This window comes from Colobus angolensis, unplaced genomic scaffold (genome assembly GCF_000951035.1).
Source record: "Colobus angolensis palliatus isolate OR3802 unplaced genomic scaffold, Cang.pa_1.0 Scaffold123, whole genome shotgun sequence".
Lineage (NCBI taxonomy): Eukaryota > Metazoa > Chordata > Mammalia > Primates > Cercopithecidae > Colobus > Colobus angolensis.
In genome coordinates this window covers 3,282,587-3,308,288 of record NW_012113475.1, presented here as the reverse complement: position 1 = coordinate 3,308,288, position 25,702 = coordinate 3,282,587, and the positions used below count along the sequence as shown (strand labels likewise).

Below are 25,702 nucleotides of genomic sequence, written 5' to 3'. Positions count from 1 at the left end.
TGTTTAAAGGAAAAAAATATACAGCCATTTCCCCCTTACTAGCATCACAAGATGAGCTTGAATGTATGTAATAGAGACAGACACATCTCTAGGTTACATGCAAGCAAGCCACATTCTTCAAATAAATATACCACCAAATATAAGACGTTAACAGTCTTCTTTTTTCCTCCTTCTATTAACTATGTAATTTAAAATTCTTTATAATTCCTTTATCTATTGTTCATCAGGTCTACTTTTATAGTAACACCATTAACAGTGAACGGATTGCTATTTGATATTATCTTCTGAAACCGTAATGCATATCAGTAAGTGATAGAGGTAAAAAATCAATAAATTATGAGCTATATAAACGATCATGATGGTCCCATTTATTATACACATATATAGTAAAGTCTTCAAGGCAATTCAACCTAGTTCAATTAACATGCTCAAACCCTTTCAAAAAGGGTGAAAGTTTTTTCACCCTTGGAGAAAAAAAAAAAACACAACACAAGTCTTTGTTTATGATTAAGAAAAAAAATCCAACAACACAAGACTTTGTTTATAACTAAAATGTAAGAAAAAGCACATGAAAATTTTAATATGAACTATGCACGAGAAACACTAACCATCTTTATCCTACCCAAAGACAGGAATAGGGTGATTTAATTACCCATCCTGCTGGCCTAGTGTCTGCAGCTCAGTGCTGTGTAAATTGTGATGGAGAAACACATTCTTCCTGCTGTACATATGTAAAGAGATTGGCCCTCTGGGTGGCTGTCCAAACCTGCCTGTAAAGGTCGAATGCTGTCGGGCCATAGCAACTTGGTCCTTTGGTTTCTCTAAGAACGTGGAGAGCCCTTCTGTCTTAGCTGTTGGCTTCAGAGAGCTCTGCCCAACCGTGGCCCGTAAGTTCTGTGTAACCTCTGAAGTGAGGGTTTCATAAGTTCCTCTTGAATGTTTGATAACTTCTGCTAGTTCCTTGTCCTTCAGGAAATTACTTAAACATAGACTTGGGAGTTGACAGGTCTTGTTTTTGTAAGGGCTTGTCTGGTCCGCTGCCGAATACCTAAAACGGTCCTCGGTGGGAGTATGCATTGCTTTTCTGTCCCTTGTGCTGAGGTTTTGGCTCACAATTCGATTTCGATATGTAGCCTATGGTAAGACACAGAAAGAAAAAGATGTCTTAAAAAAACACTTTCATAACATACATACAATACAGAGTGGTATTTATACATTTGTGTCTGAACCCCTAAATTTTCAATAAGGTTTATAAAATTATCAATTATCCATGGGATTAAATTTTCCAGTGCGATACTATTACAGATAGTGATTAAATGGTTAATTTACTCTAAAAGGCACTTTGATATTTGTTTATCTAATTTATTAAATTTGAATTATATAGCTTCACAGAAAATACAGATTATTTTATTAAGTAAAAGGTGGAAGATATATTTGATCTGAAGAGATACCAGGGTATGAAAATACAGACTATTTTAATATTTTAATAAGTGATGAATATAGACATATGAGGCCATTAGTTTTTGTTGGTTTAATATGCTACAGTTATTTAAATATATGACAAGAGAGTTTATAGAATTATCAGTATCATGATTTGTATCACCAAAGTCGTAAGTGAGAAATTAAGGGAACTGAAAACACCCAAGTAACTACAATAACATAAGAAGACCAATAGAATTTCAATACATGGTTCATTTAGACTTTTGGATGCAATTTGTTAATCAATATCAGGTCCACAAGTCCATACCCCCTTCTTGCTCATAAGAATTTTATACTCTAGTAATAAAAACAAGGCATAGTTCATTGAATCATGCTGAGAAGAAGCAAAGGTTACAAGCTAGCACCCATATTCCTCCTGGAGAGAGTACTATGTTTGTGTAGAAAAACACATTGAGGTAAAAACTGAGACTGGCTGGCTTAATTGTTCTGCTTGCAAAAATATGAAGGATTTATTGTTGCTACACAGAAGGAGGATAAAAATAAAGAGAAATAGACAAGGGAGAAGAGAGAAGAGCACTATAGACAGCAGCAGGCTCATTTGCTTATTTAGCCATCATCACTTTTTGGTTTGATTAATATTACTTATATGAATATTACTAATTTGATATAATATCAAACCAAATAAAGAGAAACTTGATTCTCAACTGTGAAACTCATTCTTCCCCAACGATTTCCCTTCTCAGTAAATGGCACCACATTTAGGCCAACACTTGAAAATTTTTCTTTTCTCTCTTTTCTTCATACCCCTTAATATCAGGTCCTTGCTATTTACAAAATGTAATCTCAAGTCATCCATTTCTCTTCATTTCTACTCTTTCTTCCTGACACAATTGCCTGGCACACATTAACCATTTAATAAATATTTGCTGAATAAAGTTTATTTGAGATAATACATAATATTTATTGCATGTGTATTATATTTCAAACACTCTGCTATTGCTCTTGTATATTCACTCTTCACAAGAGCCTTTTGAGGTAGCTTCTTTTATTTCCATTATTATACAGATTGGAAGATTGTAGCACAGAGTTTGATTTTATCCTAAGCTACTGTAGGACAGGCCATCTGCTTGATTATCTACCAGTTCCTTCTTCCTCTAGTATTTCCATGGGAATTTTTCAAAACTTCATCACATTTTTCTAAAATTAATTACATGCAGAAAAGTGGTGTAGTATGAGCTAATGCCTCAAAATGATTATTATTGAAATAAATCTCCCTCCTTTTCTTTTCTACCAAACAAAGACCCACCTAGGGCATACTTATACTCAGTGATTTCAGAGGGAAGGATTTTGCTACCTAGGCCTTTCCTTTTTATTGTCTTGATGTTTGTGATGTCATCTTTACTTATTTATATTTTTGTGATAAGCTACTTACAGCAGACCGCCCTCTGTGACTTCTAATATGCTGTTTTAACTTTTCCTTAGATTTAGAGTAGACATAAGTAGGCTGGTAATTTGGTGTAGAAAGGAAATATTGTAAGACTCACAAGAGATGCCTCAGACTTTTTAGGAGTAAAAGGAATAAACTATTTTGATTCAATTTTTGTCATTTGGGAACTAGTCTAGCTCACTTTCTTCTTCTTGGCTCTTTTCCAACACTCTAGGCTAAGGACCTATTAGAAATGTGATCTTTTATATTTTTTCCATCCCTGTAAACTTACATGTTATTTAATTGTTACCCACCAACCCCCAAATCAACCTTGTGCTCAATATCTGTGGCCAAATGTTAGACATATCATGGGTGCTGCTTATGAAATATTGTGGAAAAAATTGTGGGTGAACACAACATTAATGAGTCCATAATGATACTACCAGTGGTTACGTTTCTTTTTCATTTCTATTTCAACAGATGCTGCCTAGGAAAGTAAAAATGGTAGGTATAGACTTCATTTCCACTATTTTAAGATTACCTTTGAGGGAATATTCATTGTTTTCTTTATGTGATTATTTTAATTCTCCTGGCATATTACATAAAGTTGAATATACACTTTTAAAAAGACATATTGAAAATGATCAAATAACTCAGCCACACTGGTAGCCTCAGCACCCCTTCTCTGGTACAATATCTGGTAATTAGAAGGCACATGTGGATTTACTATCAAAAGAAGCAAGATGGGGATTCCTACTCTCAGTTTTTAAAGGAAAATACACATTTAAATCAAGCATTTATGTTTATTTGGCATAGTTTGTTTTTGACATGTTAGTTTTTTGCTCTTAGTTTTTGTTTGTTTTTTTAAGTTCTCTGTGATGTTTACCATTAGCTACAAAGCTCATACTGTACATAGGAGATTGCACTGTGTAGGGGTTAATAGTATGGGTTTGGTCAGATATATATGAATTCATTTATTCTTGTGATAAATATTTATTGGACACACTGAGGACAAGGTGCTACATACATGATGCAAAATAGTGCTGTTCATATAAGACCCAAATGCTACCTTAAGTCAGCTTCAAGTCAGACACTTTCTAGTTTAGTGAATATGGCAAGTTACGTAAGCTTCCTAAGCTGCCAATTTCCTCATCTAAGAAATGAAGTTTTATATTTATATCCATATCTTCATAAAGGATTATTATAAATATTTAATGATCTGCTTGATTATAGAATGCCTAATATACCTGGAATGTAGTTACCTTAATCACAACAACAATAATCATCATCATCACAGTAACTATATAATGTAACTAACAGAGCTTGAAACTACTTTGAGAGATATTTATTTCATCCTTTAGAAGCTAATCACTTGGAACACTTTTATCTCTATTTTAAAATGCAAAGTCATTTTCTCTAGAAAATTCAAGTAATTTTATATTTATTGTTGTAGTTTGGTTCCACAGACCACAGACTCTGAGACAGATATTTGTAAGAAATGTATTGTGGAGTGTTCTTAGGCCAACAACTATGTAGAATGAAGAAAGCAGAGTCAGGCAGAGTGAAAAATTAAATTCTGTGCAATTACACTAGCTCAACTGATCACACAGTGAGGTCTGAATTTGGGATGGTTCTTAATAGTTGTCTCCAATTCAGGCAAGTGGGTAGGAGTCTTGTATCCCATCATCCAGTTATTGGATTTGGCAGGCCCTGGGAGGGGCTATAGTATTGGGTGGGTTAGTAGGTTTTTTTGGTTTTGCTTTTTTTCTTTTTTTTTTAAGCAGGGAAATTCTTGGAGAGAAACTTACTTGAGAGCTATCTTTTGCCAACACTCTCAGCAACAGAAAAAATACACTTCAGTCTTGAAAGTGTATTTGTTTGAGGCAGAGAAAGAGAAAAGTAGGAGGCATATCATACCATCCACTACACTAATTATCCTATTGTGTGTTTAATATATTACAGGACAATTTGAGCTAATAGAAATAACACTGAACCTCGAGCCAAAACCTTGGTTGTGCTACGGTTGAACTGTGTAACATGGAATGAAGAATAAATTAATTATTCTGGGCGTCAGTTTCTAAGTCCATTGAATCAAGTGAATAAAATGTAAGACAATAGAATTTAGATCTTGAATAAACTCTAACAATCATTTAGTTGCTTTCCAATTCTAAAATTGTAGGTTTAAATATATATTCAATATATAAATATATATTTAAATATATATTTTATGCTACATGTTTTGGAATATGTTTAGAAATACATAGGAAATGTCCTCTTGACACAAAATATTAAAATATATTTTGGCATATATATTTGGATCGGGAGGATGGGAATCTAGATAGATAGATAGATAGATAGATAGATAGATAGATAGATAGATAGATAGATTTGGGTATATATTTATATGTATATATACATATATATACATATTTGGATTTTGTTGCCTTGGCCCAGAGGAAAACAATTTCCATATCATGATGTTAATTGATGTTTATTACTCTGAAGAACTTGAGATCCCTGAAAGTAATTTTCAATGCATGTGTCTAGCCACATCTTTCTCAAAATCAGAATTAAGCCCTCCTGAAACTCATGTAATTATGTCAGATTCTGCACAATTTAGTTGTCATGCAGCTAGATTATTGCCTATCCGTAGAATTCCTAATGAGGATGAAAGGATGGAAAATCTAGTGATTAATCAGTCAAGTCTGCACATTATAACAAAATCAGTTCATTGTTACCATTTAATTGTCTTCCTCTCATTTCTTTACAATAGCATATAGCCTGTATTTTATCAAATGCAAGAAAATACTAATTTTAAAACACATTATTATTTAATACACCACTAAGAAATGAAAAACCAACAAAACACCTGATGCTGATTTAAAACAAATAAACAAACCACATTCACTTATTTCAGCCTGTGTGATCCATTAATAAGTTACACTAGCCTCTCATTGCAATTTATTTTGTGTTCAGTTGCCTTGCTTGGCATTTGACAGTCCTTTCACATCTTTCTCAATGATTCAGGGTTATCCACACATAGGTATATTCCCTCTCTAGATTTCATAAAGCATTGGGTTTTTACTTAAGAAAAAAGCATGGAGTTGAAAGCAAGATAGTTACAAATATGTATTTTGTTCATATTAAAATTATACCTTTTTTTCCTCTTGGCTTTCTGTATACAAAATTATGTTTGTTATGACATCACATACAGTAAACTTTTCAAAAACATTTTTAGTAACACATGTAGCACTAAAATTGCATATAACTCAATTAAAGAAAGGAAAACATGAAGATATGATACAATTCACACTTGCATGGGCAATTTAAACTCCATTACAACTGCAACCTGGTTAAAAGCCTTGATTGTAAAATGAAATCTGATATTTAGGGATTCTATTATATTAAAAACTTGTCTCTTGGTGAAAAATAGAAGTACAATAATCATGCCAATGTGCAAAGCCCAAATTTGTTAAGGTTGGATGATGTGATGATAGAATTCATGGGGGAGGGGAGCAATACTTCAGTCACTGATTAATGAGTGTTTAATAATGTTTTATCATTTTTTCTGAAGTCCTTTTCCTTTTCTTGTAAAAATTATTGGTAGTTGCCATGAATGTTATCAGGCAAAATTAATCTGTTATAATTGCTTCCATAGATAAGAACTCTGCATATGATTATTTTCACTGACTTTAAAATATATATTTTTCCTGCAAATGTTCTTCACTTAACAAAAAACAAAACATTGCTTTACAACAAGAATTGTTCTTAAAAGAATAGAGAAATTGAAACAATCCCTAATATCCACCTAGGAAAACTGGTATTGTATTTAGAAAAATAACTAATGTTAAACAGAATCTAAAAAAATTTGAAAGATTAATGAAAATATCAACATTATAATGTGAATTCAATTGAAAGAGTAAATAGTAAATTATGTTAAAGTGAATCAGAATTATTCTTGCTACAGTTCTTGTAGTAAAAGCTAAGTAGTAACTTTTGTATGGGTAATTCACACTGAGAAATGTGTATTCTGAATAAGTTCATGGTTTCCTGTTAATGAGATCTGCAGATTAAGTAAGATATACAATGAGAATACTATATATTTTATTCCCAAGAATAGACACTTTTACTTCTACCCATTATGGTACTCAGGTGATATGGTTTGTCTATGTCCCCAGCCAGATTTCATCTTGAGTTGTAGTTCCCGTAATCCCCACATGTCATGGGAGAGACTCTGTGGCAGTGACCCCCATGCTGCTATTCTCATGACAGTGAATGAGTTCTCATGAGATCAGACAGTTTTATAAGACGTTGCCCCCTTTGCTCAGCAATTCTTCCTGCCATCATATGAAGAAGGGCATGTTTGCTTCCCCTTCCACCATAATTGTAAGTTTCCTAAGTCAAGTATGTCTTTATTAGCAGCGTGAGAGTGGACTAACACACCACATCAAATAGAATATAAGTTTGATAAGGGCAGGGACACTGCTTTCTTGTTCAATGCTGAATACACATGTCCTTCAAGCACCTGGCATTTACTAAGAACCCCATTAATATTTACACAGTCTGGAAAAAAATCTACTGGACTTTCCTTATTAAAATGGCTTATTGAACAGATCTTTCAGAACCACCAAAGCAATATGACATTATATCTACAGTGTTAGATATCAAAGCAAATGAAAAACAAAACAAAACAAAACATTTCAGTGTATTTTGTCAATACTGTAAAAAATGAAGTGAAAGGGAGATATTGTATGGCTGCAATTTTTAATTGCTTCTCTGCCCCGTTGTGTAAACATAAATGCTGGGTAGACACATCTTTGGGTAAAATCCAGAGCTATAAAAATACTCACATTAAAATATGTTTAACTCAACTCCTTTATCTTCTATTTATGTAAATATTTTTAACTTCTGAAATACAAATGACAATGGTCATAATATTCTCTAATTTATAAAAATAATAAATTTTGGTAATTTAGTAGTAGTAGCAAGATATTCCTTGGAATAAAAACTCAGCAACTGACTGACCCATTTGATGCTGATCTACTTGCATGGAGACTGACTGAGCAGATCACTTCATTATTTCAGAAAATAAATGACGAATGTATAAGATGAGGCAGTAAAACCAATGACAGAATACACTCTATAATACATATATTAATTTAATTTAATTAATTTTAAATACATCAACAAAAACCTACAGGCAGAATAACAGAAACATGCAATGCTGTCATATCAAGAAGCCATTATCTCTCTATCATTAAATATAATTACATGTAAGAAAAGTGCTTTGAATAAAAGCACGTACAAATATTATTACTTACCAAATAAAATATTGAAATTTATAAATAAATGTTAAATGTAAATAAGCATTTTCATTTTATGTACTGTATGTTTAAGTATGTATTACTTATTGCCTTGTGACTGGGGCCATCTTGTACATTGCAGGATGTTAGTAGCATCCTTGTCTTGTACCTATAGAAGCCAGGGTACCTCTCTGTCACCCAGTTGTGACAACTAAAAACATCTCCACACATTTCCAAATGTCCCCAGGGGTGGGGGATGGCCGCAAAATTGCCTCTAGTTGAGAACCACTGCCCTAAACTACAATGCTTCCCTAAATTAAACGGATAAAAAGGATCAGTGATATACATATCAAGAAAGAAAACCATTATACATCAATTTCTATCCTTTTATCATTTATAGCCATTATGAGAGTGAAATTAAGCCTTTACAATTTTTATGTTACTTAGTTTGCAAACACATATAATCCTTATTATATACCAGGCATTCTTCTGGGTCCTTATAATTATTCTTTTTTAAAAAATGATCTATTTTACTAAATCATTCCAATGTAGTAACAGACAATGAAAGCATTTATAAACTACTTAAAAAGTAAATGCTCCTTTTGATGTTTCACAGTGTAATGTGTTGATGTAAAGTAAATAGGCACTCCTAAAATGTGCCTCTTTCTCAAGTACAACCATTAAAGGGCCAATGCAGACTCAAACCACATTTAAAAATAACAGACTGTCCTTTTCCTGTCATCACTGAGAAACAGAATTTCTCTTCAAAAGGTTTTGGCACCGTTGCTGTGTCTGTTTGTAGTCTTAGATGTGGAATCTGTTTTCAGTGATAAAGAGTTCTGTTAAAGGTCTAGGAAACACTCTACCACAGAGAGATTGTGTAAAGAAGTAGTTATTGCTTTGCAAGCAGGAAGCCCTGTAATAAGTTGATATAATAACCAAAAAGAAACATCCAAAGGTTCTGGCGGACAGGAGCTAATTTTTTTTTTCAGATTGCACAAATTACCAAGAGGTGTAGAATGGAGCACATTGTGCAGAGTGAAAATTACTTCTTCTGGTTCAACCTCGCTTCTAAATTCTTTAGGGTATACTAAATTCTACTGGTGGGCATTTAGGACTCAAACAGGATTAGAAGACATGCATGAGATAAGCAAGGTGAATGCTAATAAGGCCAGCAGAGCTCCCAAGAGAGTAAAATCACAGCACCTCTCTCTCTTCAAAGGAAAAGTAAAAACATACAACAGTTTTTCCAGAAGCCACTTGGTATATGTTTTGACTGTTCTGTCTATAACTAGAGTAAATGTACTCTAGGCAGAAACAAATCCTGTAGAACAATAAGTTGTCTTTAACACTAATGTAAGTGTGAGAGAGTGTGCGTGTGTGTATGTGCGATCACCCACTCTGTGTCAGTACTTCTCTTTAGTTAAAAGGTGATTTAAATGAGAATTTCAGACAATTATTGCTTATAAAAGCAATAACAGGAGTGTGATTAAGGACTCAATTCAGAAGAAATCTATGAAAATATAATTCTGCACAACTGGTATTCCAGAAATATGTGATTTCTAAATGAAAGAATGAGTTAAAGATTTAAGTTAAATTTATATGCCTGAGGGAAAGGAGTAGAAAATAATTTTCTGTGTTTGCATAGGAATGCAGAATAGTGAACAATTGTAGTGGCTTAGTATAGCAAAACACACAAAAAAGAGCCTCTTGTGTAGACACCCTGCTGCCCAACACCTAGCACATATTATGTAATAAAATGCTTCTTAAATGAGAGTAGTATTCAATAAATAATCTCAAAAAAAGTCTTTAGATTCACATAATGTCTTGCGTGAATAATTCATAGGTTTTATAGCCAGTCGCTGTGGCTTTATGTGGTAGAAATATTTCTGGAGTCTAATAAATGCACAAACAAATATACTCTATGTCATTAAATTGATTAAGAATCAAACTTATTGTTCATACCTCTTTGTTTTTTAGTCCTTATTACCATTATTAAATAATGTGAGCCCTAAATTTCTTGCTTAAATGATTCTATCTTATGAGTAATTTTACTCTATATGCTCTGCTTGGAAGCTTCTAAAAGTAATATATTTACCTAATCTAAGAGATAATATGAGCAAGGAAGTGAAATAAAAATACAGCAATTTCATAATATTAATCTGTTGTTTTATATCAGTACAATGTAATGCAAACTACTTTGAGGAATAAGCTTGACCCACTGATAAAGACAATATATTACTAAATACATAGCACATTTTGGAGGATACTACAAATGATACAGGTAATTTCAGAAATCCATCTGTCACATACTTTAAAATATTATAAATGGCTTTCATACAAACTATCCCAATTTATTCTTTTAAATGTACACTAAGATTTGTTTTTGATGCCTTACTTCAAAGGTATTTTTATACATGAAAAGCTGAGGCTCTTACTAATAATTGATTTAATAATTGACATAAGTTATGTTTTCCGTCAGCAACATGCACAATTCTGGGTTGAACAAATGTCATGTAAGGAAATTCAGGGGACATATACAAGGCAATGATGTGACAAAGAATAAGGACCTACATTTTCTGCATGATGGTTTGGTGAACATACTACTACTTAAAAGTCTTTCAAATAATTTAAAACATGAAAATAACATTGGTAACGTGTATATAAATATAAAACATACAGAATAGCTGGGAATTGCAATGAAGTAATATGCACCTAATTTTTTGAAATTATTTCACATAGTATAAATAAGGAATAAGACATAGCAGGGAATTAATTATAGTAAAAAAGTTATGGTCAGAATATCATTACATACAAGTTAGAACCAATTTTTAAAGAAGCATAGAATTTCAAAAATACATTCTTTTGCTGTATAAAGAATTGAGCCTTGGAAATAAGAGGTTTATTTAATAATAGCAATTTTTCAAATAGCCAACCATTTTTTTCCTACTTAGGATGAGTTTATGAGTGTTAGAAACACTTACTATAGAGTGAAAAAAAAATCTAAGGCTATTTTTTTTTTTTCTTTTTGAAAAGCTGCTTTATCAAAGCAAATCATTTTCTTTACAAACTCAGAGTAGCCTCAAAAAGTCTGCTAACAAAGAGAAAACAGATGGGCCACCAGCTTCAAAGTTAGTCATCCTTAAAAAGATCTAAAATTGATTTTTAAATAGAAAAAAAATCAACAAAGCACAAAATATGAGAGTCAGATGAAGCTTACAGTTGCTAAGATCTAAAATAATTGTCAATTATTTTCATTCTGTTAATGTCAATTATTTTCATTTTATTAATATCAAAGATCCTAACTTGCTCACGAAAATATAACTATTTTATTTTTTGATATAATATTAAATAATTCAAGATTCAAGAAAGGCTTTAAAGTTATGGTATTTTAATACCTTGATTTTATAAGGAAACTGACTACAGAGACTGTGTGACTCACCCGAGATTATAAAGATTGTTAATGGTAAAGGCAACAACCAATTCAAGATTTTCTAAAGCACTGTTTAATATTTCCATGTAGAACCTATCGCCTTTCATTTTCATGCATAGACACAAGATCTGCATTTGATGTAATAAAAACAACATCCAAAAGATTTTTGCTGGAATATTTACTTGTACATTTTAGCCATTTTGTTATATTTCAGCAAATAACATGAACGATGGATATGCAGAAATTATATCTGTTAAGTTTACAGAATAAAAAGGATGGATAAATATAAAAATTCTTAGAGTAGTACATGGAAGATATTTTGTTCTGTGTTACGAGAAATGAAGATCAAGAAGTAAGCATTTGATAGTAAAGTCAACATATATATGTCTGATCTTTGCTAGCTATGCTGTGCTACAATAGGCTGCAGTTAAAAGGAAAGACATGGTAACAAGATATTGGCTTAGGATAGATCTGGATTCCCTAAAATGAAGTTGCCTAAAAGCAGAAGAGAATAAGTCTTCCCTATCTACACAAGTGATGTCTTCTGTATTTTCAATAGAGACTATGTTGAAAGGTTCTGATTTTGGAATTATACGGCTAAGGTGAATCCAAATGATGATCACAGAGGTGGCAGTTATCTCTCTAATATCAAGACAAATTGGCAGATACTAACATAGGTACCAAATGGATTCTCTAAGAAATCAACTCTGTAGATTGTGTGTTATGTTGAATATACTGGGCAATTTCCCACATATCACTGTGAGAGAAGAGGTATCTGAGGAGTGTCAAAACCTAAAACTAGTCCAAATAAAAGAGATTGCATCTCCCATGCTAAATTTATTAATATTTCTCATTATCTTCAGTTCTTTCTTCCTTTACTATTTAATCTTTCATTCATTCATATCTATTCATTATTATGGAGAACCCACAAAATATAAATACAATGAGTGATTCAAATAAACTAAGTTTACAATTCTACCCCCAAGAACTTACTTTTACTCAAGGAACTAGACTACTATAAATAAAAAATCAAAATAACAAAATTAAGCTACTAAAACATCATATAATATCTTAAGTCAAGACCAGATTTAGTGAAAAATGTGTGGTACAACATAATTTCTAAGCATGAAACAGAGCTTTTAAAAGAATTGCCTTCTTTGATTGCTTCAGTTTCTCACCACCACTCCTACCTTGTTCATCATCCCACTGCAATTTGGCTTTTGCTCCTGAAAATCTCTAAGTTGTCAAGTAAAATGGGTACTTGTCAGTTTACACATTTTCTTTTCACATTAAGAGGCATTTTAATGGAGTTAAGCACTTTCAGTTTGAATTCCATTATCAGTTGGTATTTGTGACATTTCATGCTCCTGGTGACTCTCCTGTTTCTCTGGTCACTAATACTCAATCTCCTTTGCTGGGCACTTTTCTAACTAAACGCTTGGGTCTTCGTGGCATGGTCCAGATTCATTTCACTCTCCCTAGGAAATCTCATTCATTCACATAACTTTAAATGTACTAACTTCATGTGAACAACTCTTAAACTTATATGCTTTAATCTAAACTTCTTTTCATTTTCATTCACGTGTCTACCTCCATGACTTTATTACTGGTATCTCAATTTATTTTTTCCTAACTAAACTGGAAATAATTGCATCATGTCTGGTTTTCATCTTAATACTTCATTAACATTTGTTGAACAAATAAATGAGTGGAGACAACAAAGAAACTCTAGAATTGTACTTGATACATTATCTTTCCACCTCTACATTCTGCCACTAGTTGACAGCAATTCTATTTATATTCTGCCCACTACTCTCCACCTCCATCCCTCTAGTTCGACACCATTATCTTGTGCGACTTTATCCACTCTTTTGTACCTTCACACATATACCACAAAAGAGCTATAATTTTTAATGCAAGCTTAATCATGCCATTGACCCTCTTATTTTCTTTCAATACCTTCCTACTGAATTTCGAGAAGATACAAATTCTTGTAATGGCCTACATCACCCTGAATGATCTAGCCCCACTTACTTCTCTAATTTCTTCCTAGGACAATTTTTTCTTTAATCATTGGGTTTCTAGCAACATTAGTCACCTTTGAGTTTCTTAAACATGAAAAATTCTCTCCTTCCTTAGGTATTTTACGTCCTTTAAGCTTTTAGCCTCTGTCTGGAATGTTCTTCCCTTCATTTTTACCTGACAGGTAACTCAGTCCCTAGAAAATTTTAAGCCTTTCCACAATCCAGAATTTAATTCAAATTATACTATTTTTAAATGTTCCAAATGTAAACACAAACTATACATTTTCTTTATAGCAATTGTCCTATACATATGTATGTATATACATACATATAATGCATTTATTTGCTTAATGCCTATCACTAATTTAGATAGCATGCTCTGTGAAAGCAAAAATTGTGTCAAATTTTTCTCCCAGCACTTACCCTAGTTTCTGATATAAAGTAAATGGTTAAAAAACATTTGTTGAATATTAGTGAAAAAAGGAAGGGATTGAGGGAACTGGGGAAAAGAGAGAAAGATCATATACGTGGCTATCTCAGCTAAATCCTTCAGAGTGAGTATATCTTGGATTACTGAAAAGTCAGAAAGGCATCCTGGGCATCATGAATAAGGAATAAATATATATTTATAAGACCTACTTTGAGAACTATTAGTATTAAACTTATTTGCTAAGGTGAAGTAGGATGTTTACATAGAAACAGAGCAAGAAAATATTGTATATGTAAGTTGTCTACATCGTTTAAGTTTTTGGCTGCCAATTTAGAGAGTGAAATTTTAAATCAATTGAAGGTCAATTAAAGGTTTATCATGAGGTAAGTGACATGACAAAGCAGTATTTTGGAAAGGTTACATAATTGGGAATTAATCAGCCCAACGTAAAAATGCATAATAAAAGGCAATTCAGAATGCATACACTTGTTACAAATGAAGGAAGACATGTGTCACAAACAGTGGTTATAATTAAAGTTCCACATTATTAGTAATTAAGATGTCTTCCATAATAGGCGAGAAGAAAATTTTTAACTCTGAAAAAAATGCAAAACAATTTTTAAGAACTTATTAATGTTTATATAGTTAAAATACAAATAAAACATGAAGAAAAATATATAGACTTCAAACAAATTTTAATTTTATATAGTAAAAATATTAACATGTTGAATTTATAATTGATATACTTTAGGACCAATCAAAATTTATTTAATGTTTTTCACAGGATTTATGTAAAACAAAATTTTACTGGTACCTCCCTCAAATATTAACAAATGATGAAACATTTTGAGGTTAATACTGTTTCTACATTTTCCCTAGGATATTTTTATTTAGAAAAATCTGTTGATATAAAAGTGATCTACTGCACAGCATCAGGGTGTTTTTGACTGGATCCTATGCTCAGGGTCTCGACAATATGAAATAAATGCCTCCAAAACAATTTATACTACCTCAGTGAGAGTGATTTTCCTCTACCCATCCAAATGGGTCTGAGAAACCATGCCTCTCCATAGACAATCTAATATATCTAGTCCAAAGAGCCTTAAACATTTTCTCTTGAAATTTATTTTTTTCTCTTAAAACTGAGAATGTACTGATGGGCATGGGGATAAGTGATAAAGAATTATGCCTCCAGACCCTCAAATGCAACTATGTAGGTGAAAGTGGATCATGGTAGCTCTGGTTCTGGCAGTTAGCAGTTATTTGTTGAACTTGTATCTGTTGAACAAAAAATGAATAAAGAGGTCACCAGCTTTCCCAGTACCTACTGTTTTTTACTAATTTTAATTTACGATATAATAGTTCAGACAATTTTAAAAGAATGCAGCATTGCTAACAAAGCATACTGTGAACATTTTGTAAGGAAACAAACCAAGCTGTACAGCATTCCAGTGTCCAGAATGTTTCAAAACATCATTTTGTAGAATCCTCCTTAGTCCTCACTTCATCTGGCCAACAATATGTCCTTTTCAAGTTCATCTCTAAAATCTAAAGAGCTGCATAAAGTCACAGTCATCCTTTAAAGCAGAGTGCATATGATATCTTTTCCATCTCTTCTATCTCACAAGAGACATCTGATCTATCAAAATAATGAATGCTTAAAACTTTGTATAGTTCTTATATCAAAACATGCATAATGTTTGTGCTACTTAGTGTAATGCACAAGAAGGAGGCAAGACATAATGAAAAACCCAAACTCTACTAGTCTATTCAAGCAACTAGCTTAGAAGTGAATTATTGGATATACCAAAAATCAAGTTGCTTTAATCTTTTATTTTCAAAAGTCAAGGGACTATAGACAATCTATGTATGTCCTTACACAGAGTAGTACACCTTGTTTTAACTCAGACAATATCATAATTAGCACCATCTACTCAGGAGTGGAACGAAAGAACCCTTGAATGAAGACAGCTGAGATATAATTCACAAAGAACCATAAGGAATTAGATACAATTTATAAATGCTGGACAAGAACAATTTAGAAAGAGTGAAGCTATTTCCAGATAATACACACTTAGGAACAATTTTTTTTTTTTGCATAGCATATTAGAGAGAAATACTGATTATTTTATTAAATCGATTTAAAATTGCTATATAAAAACTTTCTATTTGAACATATTCAAATAGAAAAAATGTGTGCTAGGGATATAAGAACACAATAAGTATAATCAGAGATTATGTTACAAAAGAGCACATTAGAAAGGATTTATTCTCATAGCCACATTTGTCTCTAAATATTTACAAATTCCTCAATGAAAGTGAGAAATTTATTAGTGGCTCCAACTGTATATTAGTCATGACTTCCATATACAGTTTAGGCTTAAGTGGACTATATGATGAGATACAGTATGGGATTAGTCATTCTCAAGCATTCAGTTTTCTATCTTTAGCTCTAATAAATTAGTTCCAAAATTTTCTCATGCATAAAAATTACCTTATGACCACTTGAAATAAATATTTATGTATTTTTTTTACATAATAGATAAATAGAATCTATTTATTTATAGGACCATAGAAAGTGACTCAATAGTTCTGCAGTTGGGCTCAGAATTCTTGAATTATAACATGCATGTCATATGATCCTAAGACAAGCAGTATACTGTGAGATGAATGTTTCCTTAAGGTAAATAATCCCATCAGACATGATAGATAGATAGATAGATAGATAGATACATTGATTGATTGATAAAAGATAGATATTAGGTTGGTGCAAAAGTAATTGCATTTTTGCCATGAAAAGTAATGACAAAAACCACAATTACTTTTGCACCAACTAAATAGATAGTCAATATAAATTATCCCTTGTGGCTAATAGTTAAATCTGACTCTTACACACAAAAAAGGTAGCATTCCATAATCAGACTACGTGATGCACATCAATCAAAGAACATATCTCCTTGAGTTTTATATTATACAAATTTGTGCAATAGTAAATCCCAAATGTGGGTAGCTAGAGTGATAAATATAGAGCTGTGAAAGACTCTATACTTCAAGTGTGATTTCAATCAGGCAAAAAATCATTTTAATTGTGTACAAATCCTGCTTTACAAGATTTCCTTCAGAAATTGTTTTATATAGAGGTTTGTACTCACAGAATCTTAACTAACAGTTTAGACAAGATTTGAATGTCTAGAATGGTAGGTCAGGTACAGTTATCTTCTGCCTGTTCCTTATAGAAAGTGATTTCTGCGCAAACATCTTCTTGCCTACATGTACCAAACATTTCCCAAACATAACAAGATCTCCAATAACTGCCATGCAATATTCAAATGAAACAAACACATCTACTCAAATACAATAATACAAGTAGAAAGAGATCCTGAATATTTTGAGGTTTACTTTCAACTTAGATTCTATTCATGACAAAACTTACTTTTGCCCTTGAGGTGCATATACATAAACATTTATTTCTGTCTATCCAAGAATCATAACAGGAAAGAAATAATGTATGAGCATGTTATCAGTCAAGTAAAAATAATTAATATGGTAAAGCAGTGGTTCTTAACTAGTGCAAATTTGCCTCTTAGGGAACTTTTTTTTATGTTATTAATGAGGGGGGTGGACTATTAGTATTTAGGTGGTGGAAGTCAGAAATTCTACTCTGCATAAGGTAGGCCCTCACAGCAAAGATTTATCCAGTCCAATATGTCAATAGTGCTAATGTTGAGAAACTCTGCCATAAATTAAAACTATAAGTCCTGCTAATACTTATTTTTGAATTTACTCAAGAGCCTAAGAATGAAACATTTTCCTGACTCTGACAGTGTATATAACTAGAGATTTAATTCACAATTCAGGTTAAGACATCGTTTGGAATACTCCATTTGTAACCCTGTCAGCTGCTTATCCTGCAGCCCCTCAGTTTGGTGCCTATCAGCCTCCAGCATAGTCAATGATCCCACACAGGATGTCATTTAGCTGCAATAAGTAATTGTTCTTCATTTCACTCTGTTAAGAAGCACTCTTATTGATTTTGTTCTGCATCTGAAGCATGACTATAGTTGTTTTTTTTGTTTGTTTGTTTGTTTTCCAACAACCTGAATCTGCTCCTGTTGATCAACTAATGCTGCCCTTCTGGCAAAATTTGCTATAACAAAAACACTGAGCAAGAAAAAATGTGTATATAAAATAAAACACTGCTATGGGAAGAGGCCAGCAACTGGTGCTTGCTTATCTAATATTACTAGTGATGAAACAGACTTATAAGGAACAAAAATTAGAAGAACTAGCCATTTTATGTTTCCTTTTACTCTACTTACTAATTAACTTCTATATAATTATGTGGTTAGATGTATTTAAATAACAACTTTCTATTTTCTTTCTATACAATTGTCCAGGAGGTCTGTTGGTAAAGTCCTCATCTGTGGAAGGTTTGTCTCTAGCTAAAAATAATTTTAGGTAGTGAAGCATAAGAGTTAAGAATATGTACTCTGAGACAGGTAGTTTTTGGTTTGTATCCCATCTTATTCACTTAAAGGTGATATAATTTTGGCTAAATTCTTTAACATCTTTGATCTTTGTTTTCCTCATCTGTAAAATGAAGATGTATGGTTGTCAAAAAAGGATGATTATGTGAATGATGAAAAGATGTGAAAAAATAAACATGAAGCATCTGTAATGGCAAGGACGTGAAAGCCAAACTGGTAAAGAAGCAATTGTTTGAAGTAAGAAACAACACTGTATTCCACCAGAGAGTTGTAGATTTCCCAGTACCCAAGTACCCTAAATGAGGCTCTACAATGTCAGTTTCATAAGAATCTCAATTTTGCCATCATCATAGGGGTTTTAATATGATTCCTTAATTCACAATTTTGAAGGTTCAGGCTATAGGCCTGTCTGTTCACCAGGTACCATCAATTGACGCAAAACATTTCAGATGAATTCTGAGTTTCCACAATGAGTCTGGGTAAATTACAGGTCAATTTTCTGAGTCATATCATCTCTCATCACACTCCAATATCTGGCTTTCCTTTGGCCCATTTCTACATATGTAAAGGTGTAGACCAAAAAAAAAATTATTGTTAGGAAAGACTAAAGAATCAAATGAGCTACTGTATGAAATGTGCTTAGCAAAATACCTGGCACACAGGGAATACTAGGCTGATAGTTACCATATAGAAGAATGTCAACATAGTGAGCAGGGACATGATGTCTATAACAAAAATAAGGATATCTAATATTTAACCAAAATAAAATTTTCATGGGTATGTTAAATTTTGTCATTAATAAAGTACAACTAGGTCAAATTCTGAAAGATTGAATATGCTGCATTATAAAGAATATTATTGAATTTTTCTTCAGCTTGCTCTGCAGTAACTGGCAGTAAATAATTGCTATTCTTAAGCTGGTAACTGTCTTCCCGCAATAAGAAGCTTTTTCCATTATTTCCAATGTGCAAATACATCCAGCAAATTTGGCCAAAGTAATTACATGTATCCCTCATCATTGTGTCATATGAAGCTTGGAATGCATCACGCTACTTTTTTTTTTTTTTTTTTTTTTGACGGAGTCTCGCTCTGTCGCCCGGGCTGGAGTGCAGTGGCCGGATCTCAGCTCACTGCAAGCTCCACCTCCCGGGTTTACGCCATTCTCCTGCCTCAGCCTCCCGAGTAGCTGGGACTACAGGCGCCAGCCACCTCGCCCGGCTAGTTTTTTTTTGTATTTTTTTTTTTAGTAGAGACGGGGTTTCACCATGTTAGCCAGGGTGGTCTTGATCTCCTGACCTCGTGATCCGCCCATCTCGGCCTCCCAAAGTGCTGGGATTACAGGCTTGAGCCACCGCGCCCGGCCACATCACGCTACTTTAGAGCTGGGGTCATTCCTTCATTAAAATGAGGACTTTTCAGGGACACAGATATTTGTTCTTGCCACTTTTTATGCAATAAAATTTGTTATTTTGTGCTATAATTTCAAAAGGAAAAGTAAAGACAGCTTTTGGAGTTCGGCTTTTCATGACCATCGTATTCACTTGCCATGGTTAATCCCCTATTCATGCTACATTTCTTCATCTTTGCACATGTGGTATTAGTCATTGCAGAAAAGGTATTTTGATTTTTCTTTCATTCAGTAAGGCTATTTAGGGTTTAGGAAAATGAATATTATTTACCTGCTCTTGATTTAATGACTAGCCTTATACCACAGAATAGTTTTATTCATCTTTTCTTTCCATCAACCACTTTGTGAATTCTAACTTATTCTCTGAGAGACGCTTCCCATGGAACATTTATATAAAAATTAACATTTATTCACAATTTTGCGGTTGAATTTTGCCTATTGGTTATGTTTTCACCACATAGATACCATTTCCTATGATGAGTTAGCTGGGGGAAAGAGTTATACTTCTTTTCAAATATGTACTGAGTTGGAGGGGAGAGGGGATTGAAAAATGACCTATTGGGTACAGTGTTCACTATTTGGGTGATGGGTACACTAGGAGCCATATCCCCACCATTATGGAATTGGTCCATACAACAAACATGCACATGTAACCCTGAATGTAAAATAAAAGAAAATTTAGAAAATAAAATGGTAAACAAACAAAAATATGTATTCCAAAACCCTAATAGAAAGCTATTCATCCTCATGTGCTCAGAAGGAAAGGTTTAAAAATAATAATAATAAAGGGTGATGCAAGGAAGAAAAGATCAGGAAAATAAAGGACAATGCAAGGATGGTGTGTATTAAGGCAGCTAACTGGGCTGCAGGAAACATTTTAGACATATCTTCATAACTGAGATTTTAACTATGAAGTATTTAGTGATTTGTCTGATGTGTATTATTCAAATAAAACAGATATGGATGGATGAATAAACAGACAAATAGACATACACACATATATGTATATTCTATCACCACCAGTGGGTACTTCTGTAAACGTAACTCATTGCACATCAACCTAACAACAAACACCCAAACCATACTCTACTGCCAGCTGCAGAATAATCAATACTGTTAACACAATGGGAAAAAGATATTCCTCAGAAAATATGAAGAAATAAAAAATATTTCCATAACTGGGATAAATAATATTCCAAAGTGTATTAAGCACATTTTAACCATCAGCATGCAGTGTTTCTCAGAAAAGTAAAGTTATTCTATCATTCACTTGACTCATTTTTAAAAATTAAATTTATGTGATAACCTAAGAAGCATGCTAACTATCAATTTCCTCAGATGAATGGTTTCAAATTTCAACAGGTCTAAGTATTATGTAAGGTGCTAGCTAAAATGGAACACTTTTACCCTCAGAAAATTTGAATCAGAAATCTGCTATATTGTGACATAGATTCAGCATTTTAACACATTTACCAGCAATCTGATATGTTAAGTTCCCATATTTTGAGTATTTATTACATATAATAAAATAATTTAAAATATTTTTTCAAAAATCTTATTGAAAACAATAGTATATGTTAGAAACCGTGACAGTTTTGAGATAATACCCTGCTCAGAAACTGAAAAATTGGGAACTATATACACAAATGCATATATACTACCTTTTGTCTACCATAGTTTTATGGATATTGACAGAAGACAAGAAATTCTGGGGTAGGGACCAAGGAACTTCATTACCCATGTCAAAGCAAGCAGCATAAGCTTTATGTGTGCATTAGTTCCCAATCCTTCCAAGACCTATGGGGCTATGCAAAGCAGCCCAGGTGGATGCTTAACACCCAGTAGATTTGCATCAGAATTGGGGAGCCTCAATCTCTTAAAGGAAACTTCTAGCAAACTTGCTGAACTTGCAGTCTTTAGTGTAAGTGGCATTTTAAACATTGACATAGAATGTTTAAGAACTGTTGTTTAAATCAGAAGAACCATTCGAAATTTTCAACATATATTTTTGTCTTAGACAAATGAATGTGTTTACCAAAAAGCAAACATGTATGCACCTAACAAGAGATAAAATACTAATTATTGCCTAAGTCATTTGAAGTTTAATTTTTATGGCACAATGATTGAAACAAATATATCCTGAAATAAAAGGCAACAGAATCTTGTAGTTCAATAGCTTAGGGACTCTTAGCATTTTGAATGAAATGCAATATTCAAATATTCTCAAGTGCCACTTAACAGAGTGTTAGATCAGATTACATTGAAAGTGTTTCTACAAGACCCTTACAAGGTCCTTAAACATGGTTAGACATGGCATCTTTTTTGATGTTCATTAATCCAATACTATTCATTGTAATTAATTTGTTTCCTTCTGGTGATAAAAATATACTATGCTAGAAAGAACTGTGAATTGCAAGGTTTTTTTATTTTATTTTATTTTACTTTTTGCTGCTTTCTTGGAAAAGCTATTGAATCCGCAAGGAGTTCTCTTTGAAAAGTAATTTTAGTGTGATTTAGACTTCCTGGCAGTTTTCCTGGTATCTCTGGAAACACTGATCTTCTCTCTCCTTCTTCTTCTGCGTACTTTCAAGCATCATATATCTTTTTCTGTGAGCCCCAAGGTCTAACTTGTGGCTTAGCATAGACACAATAACCAGAGTCTCACAAGTGAGATGCTCATAAACTGTCTGAACTTTGAGCTAAGCAGATAATCTCAGAGGAAACCACATTTTTTAAAAAAAAAGATATAAAGGCCTGTGATAATATTAGGTTTCTATAGATCATTTTAACATACTTTTCCAAATCTCTTAAAGTGTGTTCAGTAAGCTATGCACTAATGTTATTTGGGAGGTTTGCTCTATGAAGCAAAATTACGACTTTTTTAGCTTTACTGTAGTATAATTGAAAACAAAAATTAAATATATTTGAGGTATACAATGTGATATGTTGATATACACATACACTATGAAATGATTGACACAATAAAATTAATGATTATATCCATCATCTCACCTAGTTAACTTTGTGTGCTGAAAATATAGGTTAAACATTCCTAATCCAAAAATTTAAAATCCAAATGCTCAAAATCTGAAACTTTTTGAGCACTGATGTGGTGTTACAAATGAAAATTTTCACCCCGATCTCAAAATTATTTAAAATACTTTTTAAAATTACCTTCAGGCTGTGTGTATAAAGTGTGTAAAAAAAAACACAAATGAATTTCATGTTTAAATTTCAGTCACCTCCCAAGATATATCCATAAGATATATCATTATGTATATGCAAACATACCAAAATCTGAAAAACTCCAACTCTAAAATGTTTCTGGTCCTAAACATTTCAGATAAGGAATATTCAACCTGTATCTAAGACCTACTATCTTGGCAAATTTCAAAAACACATTATTAAGCATAGTCACTAGGGTATGCATTAGGTCTCCAGAATTTACTCATCTTATAATTGAAAGTTTGGTCCTCATAACCAACATCTCCTCATTTTACCTACTCCTGAAATGCAAGTCTCTGGTAACCATCATTCTACTCTCTGTTTTTATGAGTTGGATGATTTTTAGATTTTATATATAAATGATATTATGTAGTATTTGTCTTCCTGTGTCTGTCTTATTTCATTTAGCATAATGCCCTCCAGATAAACCTACATTGTTACAAATGACAAAATGCCCTTCTTTTTAAAGGCTGAATAATGTTCTATTATATAGATATAGACTTAGATGATTGATAGACAGATAGATGATTGTTAGATGGATGGATAGATAGATAGATAGATAGATAGATAGATAGATAGATAGATAGATAGATCACACATCTGTATCCATTCATCCATCAGTAGACATTTAGGTTGTTTCCATATCTTGTCTATTGGGAATGATGAAACGAACATGTTAAGTGTAAATATCTCTTTGACATATTGATTTCATTTCCTTTGGGTATACATCCGGAAGTGGGATTGCTGGATTATATGGTTTATTTTTAATTTTTTGAAGAACTTTCATACAGTTTTTCATAATGGCTGAACCAATTTATATTTCCATGAACCATGATAAATGTTCCCCTTTCTCTATACCCCTTCCAATCATTTTTATATTTTGTCTTTTTTATAGTAGTCATTTTTATAGTAGTCATTCATTTTATAGTAGTCATATAGTAGTATGTGAGAGGTATTTTACCGTTGTTTTCATTTCATTTGCAATTACCTGATTATTAGTGATGGTGAACATGTTTTTCAAATATTTTTTAACAAATTGTATGCCTCCTTTTGAGGACTCCAGCTTTGTTCTACTTCCTCAAAATGCTTTTAACTATTCTTCATCTTCTGTAATTTCATACGTATTTTAGGATTTTTTCTGCGAAAAGTACTTTTGGAATTTTAATTGATATTTCATAGATCACTTTTGAGAAATAACTATTCATGTCCTTTACCCAATTTAACCAGGTTGTTTTCTTGCTATTGAGTTGAGTTCTACATGCATTTTGGGTATGAACTCCCTTACCCAAAGTAAGGATATGTATGATTTGCAATTTGATATATGATTTGCAAATGTTTTCTCTTATTCATGGGTTATCTTTTCATTTTTTAATTGTTCCCTTTCTTGTGCAGATATTTTAGTTTGATGACATTCTGCTTGATCATATTTTGCTTTTGTTGTCTGTGTTTTTGGTGTCATATCCAAGAAATATTGCCATGATCAATGTCAACGAGCTTTTCTCCTGTGTTTTCTTTTAGTAGGTTTATGGTTTTAGGTCTTATGTTTACATCTTCAATCCATTTTAAATTGATCTTTGTATACGGCATAGATATAGATCTCATATCACTTTTTATTTGCACATGGATATTCAGTTTTTTCAATAGTATTTATTGAAGAGATTGTCCTTTCCTCATTGTATATTCTTGGTTTTCTTTGTTGAAGATTGGTTGCCCCTATATACATGAGTTTATTTCTGGGATTTCTATTCTGTTTCATTGACCTATGTATCTCTTTTTTTTTTTTTTTTTTTTTTTTGAGACGGAGTCTCGCTCTGTCGCCCGGGCTGGAGTGCAGTGGCCTGACCTCAGCTCACTGCAAGCTCCGCCTCCCAGGTTCACGCCATTCTCCTGCCTCAGCCTCCCGGGTAGCTGGGACTACAGGCGCCCACCACCTCGCCCGGCTAGTTTTTTGTATTTTTTAGTAGAGACGGGGTTTCACCGTGTTAGCCAGGATGGTCTCGATCTCCTGACCTCGTGATCCGCCCGTCTCGGCCTCCCAAAGTGCTGGGATTACAGGCTTGAGCCACCGCGCCCGGCCATGTATCTCTTTTTATGCTTACAATACTGTCTTGATTATTATACCATTATAATATAATTTGAAATCAGAAGTGCAATGCCTCCAGCTTTGCTCTACTTTTTCAAGATTCTATTTATAAATTTCAACTTTTATTTTAGATTCTGGGGGTACCTGTGCAGGTTTGTTACATGGGTATATTGTGTGATGCTAAGGTTGGGGATTCAAATGATCCCATAACCCGCATATGAACATAGTAACAGTTTGTTTTTAAACTCTTTCCCCCCTCACTCCCTAATGCCCCAGTAGTCCCTAATGTCTATTATTGTAATTTTTATGCCTATGATGTTCAGCTCCTACTTATAAGTGAGAACATGAGGTATTTAGTTTTCTATTCCTGCAATAATTTGCTTAGGATAATGGACTCCAGCTGCATCCATGTTGCTGCAAATGACATAATCTCATTCTTTTTT

The 25,702-nt window shown here is 32.9% G+C and overlaps 1 protein-coding gene across 1 annotated transcript in view; it reads right to left on the bottom strand.

Moving 5' to 3' along the window:
* Nucleotides 1-648: 648 nt before the first annotated feature.
* Nucleotides 649-25,702, bottom strand: part of CCSER1 (coiled-coil serine-rich protein 1) — a 1,373,537-nt gene continuing 1,348,483 nt past the window's right edge. Inside the window, exon 11 of the mRNA XM_011932673.1 lies at nt 649-1,134. Within this exon, the coding sequence (XP_011788063.1) occupies nt 649-1,134 (486 nt within the window). The remainder of the gene's footprint in view (nt 1,135-25,702) is intronic.